General features: G+C 45.7%; 1 protein-coding gene across 1 annotated transcript in view; it reads left to right on the top strand.

Annotated features, from left to right (window-relative positions):
• Positions 1–3,161: 3,161 nt before the first annotated feature.
• Positions 3,162–11,677, top strand: part of ZC3H7B (zinc finger CCCH-type containing 7B) — a 44,366-nt gene continuing 35,850 nt past the window's right edge. Inside the window, exons 1-3 of the mRNA XM_084268469.1 lie at positions 3,162–3,252; positions 9,566–9,626; positions 11,471–11,504. Of these exons, the coding sequence (XP_084124595.1) occupies positions 9,574–9,626; positions 11,471–11,504 (87 nt within the window). The 5' untranslated portion in view covers positions 3,162–3,252; positions 9,566–9,573. The remainder of the gene's footprint in view (positions 3,253–9,565; positions 9,627–11,470; positions 11,505–11,677) is intronic.

Here is an 11,677-nt window from a genome sequence, read left to right as displayed (position 1 = left end):
TCAGAATTGTAGGGGTTGGAAGGGACCTCTAGAGATCATCGGGTCCAACCCCCCTGCCAAAGCAGCTCCCTAGGACATACCACTCAGATAGGCGTCCAGACGGGTCTTGAATATCTCCAGAGAAGGAGACTCCACCACCTCCCTGGGCAGCCTGGCCCTGGGCTCTGTCACCCTCACTGAATAAGTTTTTCCGCATGTTGGTGTGGAACTTCCTATGTTCCAACTTGCAGCCATTGCCCCTTGTCCTATCCCCACAGAGCACTGAAAAGGGGCTGGCTGATTCCCCCTGCATCCCCTGCTTCAGATAATTATAAACTTAAATTAGGTCCCCCCTAAGTCTTCTCTTCTCAATGCTGAACAGTCCCAACTTACTCAGCCTTTCCTCATACATCAGTAGCTGGTGAGGCTGGGTGACCGGGGAGCCTGTGTTGAGGCTGACAGACCTGGTGGACCTGCTCTGTTCTGGGTGAAAATAAAAGCAGTCCAGTTTATTTATGGAGCATGACAGCTGAAAGAATAAAAGCCATGAACCAGTACAGCAGCCAGTTTGCAAACTGCAGCAGAATTTAACTATCATAAATAATAAAAGGAGTTTCTCTCGCAACTGAAGAAAACTAAGGAGCTGAGGCACTGTCTAGATTATGGTTGTATGTGAGGAGCATAAAGCTGCCATAAAACAGTAGGTGATGGCGTAAGTTAGTGTGATCTCAAGGAGCTTGAATTTGGAACATGAAGCAAGAAAACTGGCATTTGTTATTAGCTCCTCATGATCTTTAGCAATAAATGGGATCTTATCAAATACCTTGTTTGCTATGTTTCTCGGGTTTTCTCCCTAATATTGGCTAATGACCTGGGCCAGAGGGGTGAGAGTAAATAAAGCCTTTGACTGTATTGGGATAGAGGTGTACCGTGCTGTTTTAGCATAGATATATAGACTCATTTCCCTAAACAAATAGCTTTACAAATCCAAGTCATTTTTGCGGCACACTAACTAGTTCATAGCAGAGATTAGTGGTGTTTTGACTCTGCTGACTACCTGTGCATGAGACTCAGATAACCACACTCGCCAACTCTGGAAGCTTCATGTTAACCACTAAGGAAAGACGTTATTTCATGGCAGGAGTGGCACGTGCTGGGTCATGACCTTGCAAGACACCTCTGTTTTCCAAGCAAAGGAAATCGGGCTAGCGGGAAGTGTAACAAGCCATTTAATGGAGAAACTCAGGCCTGCAAATACTCTTGGATTAAAAAAGTGTTTATTCCAGTATAACTCCTGATTCTGTGTTGATTTTGGATTTGTTCCTTTTTCACCAGAGCTCTTCTTAAGGCCTCTTCTTCTCATCCAGCTGTGACGTCTTTCCTTTCAGAGGCAATTTATCTTTGGAGGTATCCTGGGCCCTGTGACTCACTTGATGGTTAACAGCTTGGTGACGCTGCCCTCCTAATATCACCTGGCACATCAGGTCTCCCTGTGTTTACTTTCCCCCACCAGGCCTGCTCCACCTTTCTTCTACACAAAGCCACCCCTTGGCAGGGGTTGTCCAGTGGCGTCTTCAGAGGAGGCCCAGCTTGGTTAGGCTCTACTTACTGTCATGTGTCATTGCCTAAAAATAAAAGGTAAGAAATCTGCTGAAGACACCATAAAAATAAACATTGTCCTATCCATGATAACAGCAATCTTCAGGTCATGATGAACAGCTAAAAAGAAGTGCACTGGGATTAAATATTGTGAAGAGTGTCAGACAGTACATTATACAATCCCCAGCCTGTATTTCATAAATTATCAGTTTATTGTGTTGACAGAGCAGCCAGAAGTCAATCCTACTCAATATAGTGAAGTCTTTCCTTTTCCAATCGATGGGTGTTAAATTCCAAACAAGTGTAGTACACTTCAGGTGATACGTTGTACCTGCGTCTGAATCTTGTCGGAGCCGCTGAGCAGCAAAGCACAAAGTGACACTGTTTTGGGTCCCTGTAAATAGAGAAGCGAGACACTGAGGAACTGATTACAGTGGAAAAGAGGTGACAATTTAAACCAGCGTCGCTCTGGAAATGATGATCTGACAGTAGACAGAATCCTTTAGGGAGAGGAAAACCAATCCTACCAGGGAGACTAGACTGGGACCTGAGCATGAAACTAATTTCAGAGGGTAATTTGAAGTGCAGGGCAGGGATGGATGAACACCCCTCCCTCCCCCCCAGTTGGTATATCTCTGTCTTCACACGGAGAAGACAGAATAATGTGTGCCGCTGGGCCCTGCTTCCCACGGGCAGAACTCTTCCTGGGGCTCCGTCTACATGGGCTGCTCTGGAGATCCAGGTCACTTTCTGGAAATATTGAGGGATTTGGGATGAAAACAAGCCCAAAATCTGGTTCCAAAAAAGTGCCTAAACTTCTATGTGTAGATATATATATATATATATATATATATGCATGCACATATAAATTACAAAAAATGCACTTCTATTGTATAATACCCAAATGTCTATAATATAATAATGTTATATACACAGACACTGTGTCTTCCTTTCCACCCAAAGATTTATGTTTTCACAAGATCTTTACAGGGAACCCCCTCAGTAGTGCAGGGTGGAATAAGTAAGAGATAATCGCTCTGTCCTAAGCAACGGCTCTGGCACCCTTCCAGCAAACATATATGGGTGGGCAAAAGGGTCCCCTGCCTCACATACGGGGTAATCCCACGGGAGGGGGGTCTGAAATTGAGTTCATTGCTGCCCTTCACATGCAATCACTCTGCAGAGGCAGCTCTCCTATCTTTCAGAGTCTATTTTCCGTATCAGCAAAAACTGGGAAGAGGAAAAACGTTGCGCTAAAATAAGAACAGAGCCTCGGCCGCTGAAATGCTTTTTAAAAAAATGTTTTTTTAAAGCCTAATTCACCTTAAAGAATCTCAAAACCAACCGCGAGGGGAAAAGATCTGTGAATTTCTGTAATGGGAAGCGGTAGCCTCTAGGGCCCAGAGGATATGCAGGGAGGCATTTTCTCTCGCTGGTGCAGCTGAGAGCGATCGAGCGATCGAGACCTGGAAATGAAAGTAAAGAGATCAGGAGGCACATGGAGGGAGCTGCAGGGGCAGCCGATCCAGAAGCAGAATGCTGCCTTCTGTAATTAAATAGCACTTACTATTATTATTACTTCTAGTAATAATACATTAATAATATCTCTAGTAATATAATATCATTTATCAAGGAAAGTTTATGCATAGTGTGCGTGGGAAAACCCGAGGAGAGGTGAGTCCTTTATTATTACTTTGGGGGGATTATTTTTGTATTAAACCAATTCTGTGTGTGTGTGTTTATGTATGTAGGAAGGGGCGGACTTGAGAAACGGGAAAATCTGGATGTTGCTTCATTAGAAAGTAAAGGTTTCAGATAGTGTCTGCATGGATGAAACGTTGTGTAATTGCAAATTAAAAAAAAAAAAAAGTAGAGAAGAATAACATGGGCGAGATTTTGAAGCTAACCCCCTCTTCCGCCAAAAATGTGGGGTTTGAAAAAAAGGATAATTGTCGGAGATCCTAATCCCACCCCCTGAAAAAAACGTGTTAGTAGTCTAAAATGGATAGCTAGGGGAAAAGCCCCTGGGTTTAGAAGAAAAACTTAGTATTAATTGCGTTTGTGCCTGTTTGTGGTTTGTAGGTTTGAGAGCTGTGTTCAGGTCTGTATTTAGGCTGCAGTTTCCCCCTCTTGTTTGGTATAAACCCCATGAAGCAGCAGAGAAGCCCTTGTGGAATAGCTTTTCAGAATCACCTTCCGTAGGGGCTTGTAAAGTTTATCAAATAAGAAGGTTGTGGGATTTTCAAATTTTTATTTATATTCTTTAATGCTTTAGTCAGTTTCTTGGTGGCAGGGGAGTTTGGGGGGGAGGTGTGTGGTGTTTTGTTTGGGTTTTTTTTTCATCTTAAAGACGCCTCCCAGACTCCTGAGATGTGTAATTTTATTTAAGCGGATGGGGGTGGGGAAGGAGGAAAAGTATGTTTTTGTTTGAAGAATTTAATTTTTCCTTTTCGCGGGGAAGCCTGGATATCTCCTGCCGTGGGAGACCCCTCCCAGCAGGACCGGGGTGGCGGGGGTGCCGGGGTGCCGGCGCCCGGCCGAGCCGCGGGGCGTACGGGAAGCGCCGCGGACCCTCTCCGGCTGAGGTGGCGCTTTTGTTCGCGGCGGCTGCTAGGCAAGGCCGGGGATTAGCGGCCTAGTGCTGGGGGTTGGGGGAGGAGGTGAGCGGCGGCTCCCGCTCCAACCGTGCGGAAACCAGCCCCGGAATTTAATTTTTAAGACGAGGGACGGGAGGGCGAGCTGGGTAGGAACGAAACCGAGAGCAGGTAGCTGAGGGACGGGCAGCATCACCCCGCAGCCCCTTCCTCACTCCTTGCCTGCACTGCAGTGCCCCTCGGGCAGGCCCCAGTGGGCCAGCGCAGGAGGAAGGGTGGCCTGCAGTGCTTAGGGTCGCCTTGTAGTACGTGGGGCTGTCGCGTGTGGGAGTCAAGGCTGGAGGGAGTAGAAAATGGGGTGATGTGAAGCGAGGAGGTCTCTTAAGGCTTTGGCTACTACTTCCATCACTCTCCCTAGGAAACTTTATGGTCGCTGCTTTTATTTTCAGCTGGGGATGAGGGGGTTGTCATCACCTTGCCCTGTATTCACTGCAGGTATTGCTGGGTGAAGATGGTGCCACTGAGCAGGAGTGGGACTAGCAGGGTGCTGGGTTGTGGGAGAGCAGCCATGGGGTGGCTGGACTGTGGAAGGGAAGGGTTGTCCGATCTGGTGGGTGTAGCATGGTGGGGGGGACTCAGAGTTGTTGTTTGTAAGCAGTATTCAAACCCAGAGAGCAGGGCATGACAGAGAGCAAGGTAGGAGTGAAAAGGAGCCTGTGTTTGTAGTGGGCTGTGTGGCTTGTCCTCTGCTTGATGTGAGTGCTGTTACTAATTCTGCTGTGCCACCAAGGTGGCCAAAGTGCAGCCAGTGCAAGATTCCATGTTGTGGACCATAGCATCCTTGAGCCTTTTGCTTGGAGGAAAGCCAACAAACACAGCCTGGGGCTGAGCTCCTGTCTCAGCTCTACTACTGCTGCTTACATCTTGGTGCACTTGTGTCTGGCTGAAATGTTACAGTCAAAGGCTGGAAGTTGGTGAAGTGTGAGCTCACTGCCATCCCAGAAACACAGTATGAAAAATTTTGCCCAAATTCAGCTCTAGCAGGTTTGGGATTAATACCCATGTCCTTGATAAGCTAAGTTCAAGTCTTCCTGCTGATCTCATAGTGTCTTGTAGAACATATCTACCCGGTTTGTGATTGACTCACCCTGTTTACAGGCTTGTGCTTCATTCTGAAGGCAAGAAAACCATTTTGCCTGTCTGCAGCATTTTATTTCTGTCTGGCAAAGAGTTTGTAACTCATTGACAAATTATGAATAAAGTCCCTCTCTAGATACCGGACCAGAGAGGATAAAGATCTCTGGACTGAAAGGATAAGAGCTTTGTAATGGGGCTATAAACACTCTGGATTCGAATTCTGTTGATGATTTTAGCAGATAAGTCTGGACAGACAGATTTGAGGAGAAAAATAAAGGACGCTTAGGCACACTGCTTTGTGAAATGTTTTCCACTGTGTTTCTAAAAATATTAAAAGACTGAGAAAACAAAAGCTAAACAGGCTCTGCGCTTAAAATTAATTATGCATCAGCCGTGACACAGTGTGCAGCAGAACTGGAGTGTTTGCATGTATGGGTGACTCGTCTTGAGTTTGCTGGTGTAACGGGTCTGTGGCTTGGTCTGAGAGTTGGATAAGACACAGTGGAGAAGCTGGGACAATGAGAGGAGACAGAAGTGACTTGAGTTTATTGGGGACGTGGCAGGGGAGGAGGTGTGAGGAGCAAAAGGAGGAGACCAAAGAGTAGCCTCCAGCAGTGATGGGCCAGGCAGGATGGGGGAAAGGTCTGCTGTGCATGAAGGAAGGCACTGGTGTGAAGTCAGATTGAAAGGGAAAGGTTCCTAGGACATGTGAAAGAAGTTGTTATGGCAGCAGCATGTGGTGAGTGTTTTGAGGGTGTTGCCATGTGGACATGAGTCTTATGTGCAAAGTTGCGACATAAGTGTGAAGGGGTGACAAAGCTTTAGCAGAGGAAGCTGATCACTGACTTGCAAGGAGAGAGCAGTGTGGGGCAGTATGAGGGAGCAGCAGTCTGGAGGGGAGATCAGGCCTGCTTCTGAAGAAGGCAACGGAGGGTCTTGAGTTGGAGAATATTCACTGTGGAAGATGAGGGTAGTAGTATTGCAAAGATTAAACAGCATGCAGGGCACAGGGTATTTTTAATGAGAGTTATGTGGCAAGGATCAAAACTGTAACAGGGTATTGTGGGGCTTGCAGAGGTGCAGTATGTTGGTGAGACTTCCACATGAAGCAAGGACGGTGATAATGCATGTTGGAAGTGGTGGTGAGGAGAGAAAGAATGCCAGAGGAGCTGGATAACTCTAGGAAGAAGATGTTTTGGAGCCTTTCCTTGTAGTCCTTGGCTCCACTACAGATTTCAGTTGGTAATGTTTGAATGCCCATCTCTGTGGACAAGCAGCAGTAACCAGTTCTCCTTGTAGCACCTGCCCATATTTTAGCAGTGGGGCAGAGTAGCCATCAGAACAGGTACTGATCTCTTCTTTACCCCTTGTGGTAGTGTTTTAAGAGCTGAGCTCAGAAGCAGAAGTTGAAGTAGACATGTGCATATCAGAAGCTTTTCAAGGTGACAGTCTGTTTTGTGGATGTACATGAGTGTGAAGGTGTGCCACAGCATTCTGGAATGCAGCCATACGCTTTGTGATGACCAGCCAGCGTAGAACTGCTCTCCCTGCAGTCACCAACAATCTCCCTTTTCATCAGATCTGTGGGCTGCTACTGCTTCACTTCTCTGACTTCTGTTCTCTACAGTGTGACTCATGTCAGGGAGTAGCAACAGCAAGTCTGCTCCTCCAGGGAGGACAAGCTAGGAGCTGACAGTAATGACAGCCACCAGCAGTGCCCTCATTAACCAGGGTGCAGTCCTACCATATCTGATCAGGGCAGGCAGAAGATGCTGACAGCAGGAGTTCATCAACAGTCCCAGAGAAGATGAGATTGTTAACTAGGTCCAGAGTTTACCCAGCAAGTCCAGCAGTTGCAGAAGGTGCCAGAGACACGACTGGAGACAAGCTGCCTACAGTGTAGGTCCAAGGTTTGTTCAGGAGATACATCTGAGGGCAGATGCACCTGCAGCATGGCTCCAGTGAGGTTATGTACCTGAACCTGAGCTTAAATGGAACTCTTGGACCATGGGCAGAGGGTGCATGGGTGTGGGTCTAAGGTGAGGCTGTTTGGAGCTTTTATAGCCTGGTAGGACACTCTGGGCCCAAACATCTTGAAATTCTTCCTTTGTCCTTTCCCTCATCAGCCTTTATGTGGGTCCTCTTGACCTTTTAACTCCTCTTCTTCCCTCCCCAATTTATCTTTTGTTGTTTCTTGTGGTGGCTGTTTTCCCACCCTTGTCTCTGATGGCCCCTACAGTGATGTGGGATTGCTCTGTCCCCTTTCATGGCTTTCACTGCTGTCTCTGTGGAAATGGTTCCTACTGCTCCTCCTCACCTTGACTGTTCTTTCTTACTTCTTCTGTCTTTGCAGAATTTCATGCAAGGAGAAATGTAAAATAAATGGGCTCTGTCTCTTTTTCCATCTCTCAAGCCTGCCTGCCTGTAGCATTAGTGATCATATTAACCTCACAGTCTCCTTGTTAAATTTCCTGCTTTCTTCCTGATTGCTCATTATCCAGGTTATTTATAAATCATTCCAGGCCTTCTCTTGGTGGTGTACTGAAGTCTACCTGCTCTTCTCCATTGCTTCTGTTAAAAGCCTCAGTAGACATGCAGATCATCACTCACCTTTGTTGGCTTTCCCTTTCTTGCTGCGCTGCCCATCCTCTTCCAAATGCAGCTGCCTAAAATTTTCTACCTGCTGCTCGGACCAGATTGCTCTCAAATTTAATGCCTGATGACTTACAAACTGCACAGTGTCACTTTCAAGCTCTTGCTTCCTTCTGCTACCACTTATTTCTGGTCTTTCTCTTGCTCCTGCCTTTCCCCCTTCCCCAACTCTCCTTCTTGGTAAAGGGTAAGTATTAATTCTTCGACATTTTGCATGGCACAGAGCACAACCAGGAAGGGCCTGCAGACTTGTCAGGATTTATTTGATGTACCTTAATGGTCCCTTCACCCTGTGCCAGACTGAACCTGCCATAGACACCTTAAGATACCTTAGAATGGAGTGAAGGTCTTAATGTGAAACGGAGCTGGGCAGTAATGCTCTCCAAGCTGCTGTGTAGAGTTAGAGATGTTACTTCTTTTTCTTGTAATCTCATCAGAGGTGATCCCAGGCCTGGAGGGCACAGTGTCTTCAGCTCCATCTCAATTTAGTGTTTCTGTGCTTGCTGCCTTTTTCCCAGGTTACCACTCCTCAAATGCTGAGTGCTGTTTGTGATCGCAGCCAGTTGATGGCAAGGCTGGGAAACTTGCTGTCACCAGCAACTCTGACTTTGTGACAAAGTGCCATCCCCTCTCCTCTTTATTCTTTACTTGTGTGGCAAACCTGTCTACCTTGGGGCGAGGTCAAGGAGAAGCCGATTTGGTCCCAAAACATAGGGGATGAAGCTTGTGTATCTGATGGTGTCATTCAAACCCATTTTAGTTGAGAAGAGGGACATTACTCCAAAATGGCTCCATCATACCCCTAGTTGTCTGCGCTTGCAGAGAACCAGACTGGATTTGGTCAAACCTAGACAGGTTACTGTGCCCATTTGTGTCCCTGACTAAGCAGGGACAACTCCCTTGAGTCTCCCTCAAGCACTGCCCACCCCAGTTTAAAACACTGAAGGATGGGGGCCTGTCCCCTCTTCAAAGGAGCGTTCCCAAGTCTCCACTGCTCTTGCCTGTGAATTTTCAGCATGAAATTGTCATTGCTTAGGTTCATCACTGTTCTTTTATGTGGACCATGGTGAGCAATTCCATCTCTTTTCCTGCATCTCTGCGATACACCTCCAGACACCTTACGTAGATTACTTGTTTCATATGCTATGTGGTAAACCAGGTTAAATAAACAGTGGTCAGAGTTGCTTATCATGGGAGGGTCCCAGCACGAATTCCTGAAATTGCTGCCAGTGCAAAGAAAAGGTTTGATTTTTGCTTTCTTTTTTTCTTTCCATTCTTAGCACGCAGTCATGCCATGATTACAGTTGGTTCCTGTTGCTTTGTTTACTGGCAGTCTAAGTAGAGAGCTCAAATTGAAGTAATTCTTCTTTGCCCATGTATCCTGGCAGTGACATGTGAGAAAAAGCAGATACTTGGTTGGTAGCTGCTTGCCATCTTGTGTCTGCTGTGTGGATAAATCATGGACTTAAGCATTCAGGTCACCTGGCCTGGAACATTTTGTTAGTATATTCAGACACGCACAAAATCCTGTGTTAATTGCCAGCGAGACCTATAATGACTCATTTTGTGTTTGTTTTGTTTTTTTTCTTCTTCTTCCTCTCTAGCAACTATAATGGAGAGACAGAAGAGAAAACAAGAAATAGAGAAAGGACTTCAGTTCATTCAGTAAGTGGACAACCTCACTTGTTTCCTGTGGCTTTGGAGGCAGCTGTCTTTCTATCAAGGGTTGCAAGAGCTGAGTTCTTCCTATTCACCTCCTGGGAGCAGTTGTGTGGGAACGAGATACTGGTCCTGAGGATTTTCACTGTGGTTCTTCAGGGTACCTCTGTCCTGCCATCTCTCTAGACGTGAAATTGTCTATTTTTAATTTCTTTGGGTTTTGCCCTTCCCTGTAGTTCCAGGATGATGTTTAGTGTAATGCAAATAGTACTTGGACCTTCTACTTTTATCTTCAGTGTGAAGATCTCACAGTGCGCTCTCAACAAGGCTATCCCATGTTTCGTAGGAAGAGAACTAGTGTTTCTGTTCTGTAGGCAGGGAAAGCAGAGTAAATGACTTGCCATGTGTCCCATATAGTGCCTGTAGCAGAAACAAATGACCTGAGCTCTTTTAGAGTTGCCAACCTGGTAGCTGCCTTGGGTCGCTCTTTTATGAATATTATGTGGCCTTCCAAAGCTTGAGGTGTTTGCTCATGTGGTAGCTACAAGTCCAGTTGCTTCCTTAGTGTTTTTTCCCTCCAGTGTTAGAGTTAGCAAAGGCCTCAGACTCAGGTAAGGCAAGATTGTAACCAGCTTGTTTTGTTTGGGTTTTTAAGGTCTGCTTTGAGTCTTGCAGTTGTTAGGGCTGAAATCTGTGTATCTACAATAAGAAAAAAAGGCAAATTTTCCATGTTACCTGTTCGTATCCTGTGGCATGGCAATGATATTTTAACCCAGACTGAGACTAAGTGAGGCTGGTAACCCATTTTCAGAGAGGCAATTGTGAGTTTTATTGATTAGAAAGAAAGTTAGAAATATGGGGTGATGTTCATGCTTCTGGAGTGTGTTAAACTCTGAATGAGGGGCAGTGTCATTGGTTTGTTTTGATGTGAAAGAGGAGTCGTCCAATTTTATAAGGAGCATGACTGTTTCTTACAAAGCCAAGGCATTTCCTGTAGTTAATGTTAAGGACCAGATGATTAGATTAGACGAGATCTAAAGGAAGTTTATACTCTGATCAAGATGACCATGTATATGATGTATTTCAAAGGTGAGGAGACCCATGAAAGATGCTGAGGATTTCTCTAGAGCCTGTTGTTTTCTCCTTGAAAAGAAAAAATAAATAAATGTGGACCAAACCTGGATGACCTGGATGGTCTGATTTGAAGAACAGAACCTTTCATCTGAGTCTCAGTGCTATTGTGGGGTAGGTGTTACCCACATGACCACTGACAGTTTTGTGACAGCCTTGGCCAAGACAGCTGGAGTTAAATGGCCTCCTGAACCTGTGTTTTATCATCTCCTTTTGTGGTGTAGTCCTGAAAGTGTGTGGCTAAGTGAATGCAGAGGAAAGCGATTACGTTTATTGCTGTGTGGCTTTGGTCACACAGAGTGTTTGAGGAGGTCTTGAAGTGCCAGTCTGGTGCCTCTCATTAGAGCCAGATACACCTGAAATACATCTGTATTCTGCATGCAGTCTCTCATGGAACTTTCTCAAAGAGGTTTTTTGTTAGGTGGCTGCCTGAAGGCACATTACAGAGGATTGTCTGTGTGCTGAAAACAGCCAAGAGTAAGATTTCTCTAGTCTCAAATCCCTTCAGGACCTGACCATCTCTTGACACTACCGTGGCCATCACTGAGCAGAGGGTTCCCTAATGGTGTCCTCTTTGCCCCAGCTGCTTGTAAGGTGATAAATTTTTCAACAGTTCACTGACATCATCAACATGCAGGACCAGAGAGATAGTTTCTTCATCAGACAAAAGCCTGTGTTTGCACAGATGCCTGTTTCATGAGCATTTTCTTTTTTTTCAGGTCCACATTACCTCTATGCCAAGAAGATTATGAGGTAATAATGAATGTATTTTCTGAAGTTGGGAACTCTTTGGATAGCCAAATTTGTTCTGTTGCACAGCCATTAGTTTACGTGCCAAAAGTAGAGTGTGCGGGATGGTCTCTCACAATTTGTCTGTAACTTAAAAAGTTAAGGTTCTCACAATGACAACTTTCAGGAAAAGGAGA

The sequence above is a fragment of the Gallinula chloropus genome (assembly GCF_964237585.1).
Source record: "Gallinula chloropus genome assembly, chromosome: 1".
Lineage (NCBI taxonomy): Eukaryota > Metazoa > Chordata > Aves > Gruiformes > Rallidae > Gallinula > Gallinula chloropus.
This window is presented reverse-complemented; position numbering and strand designations above follow the sequence as displayed.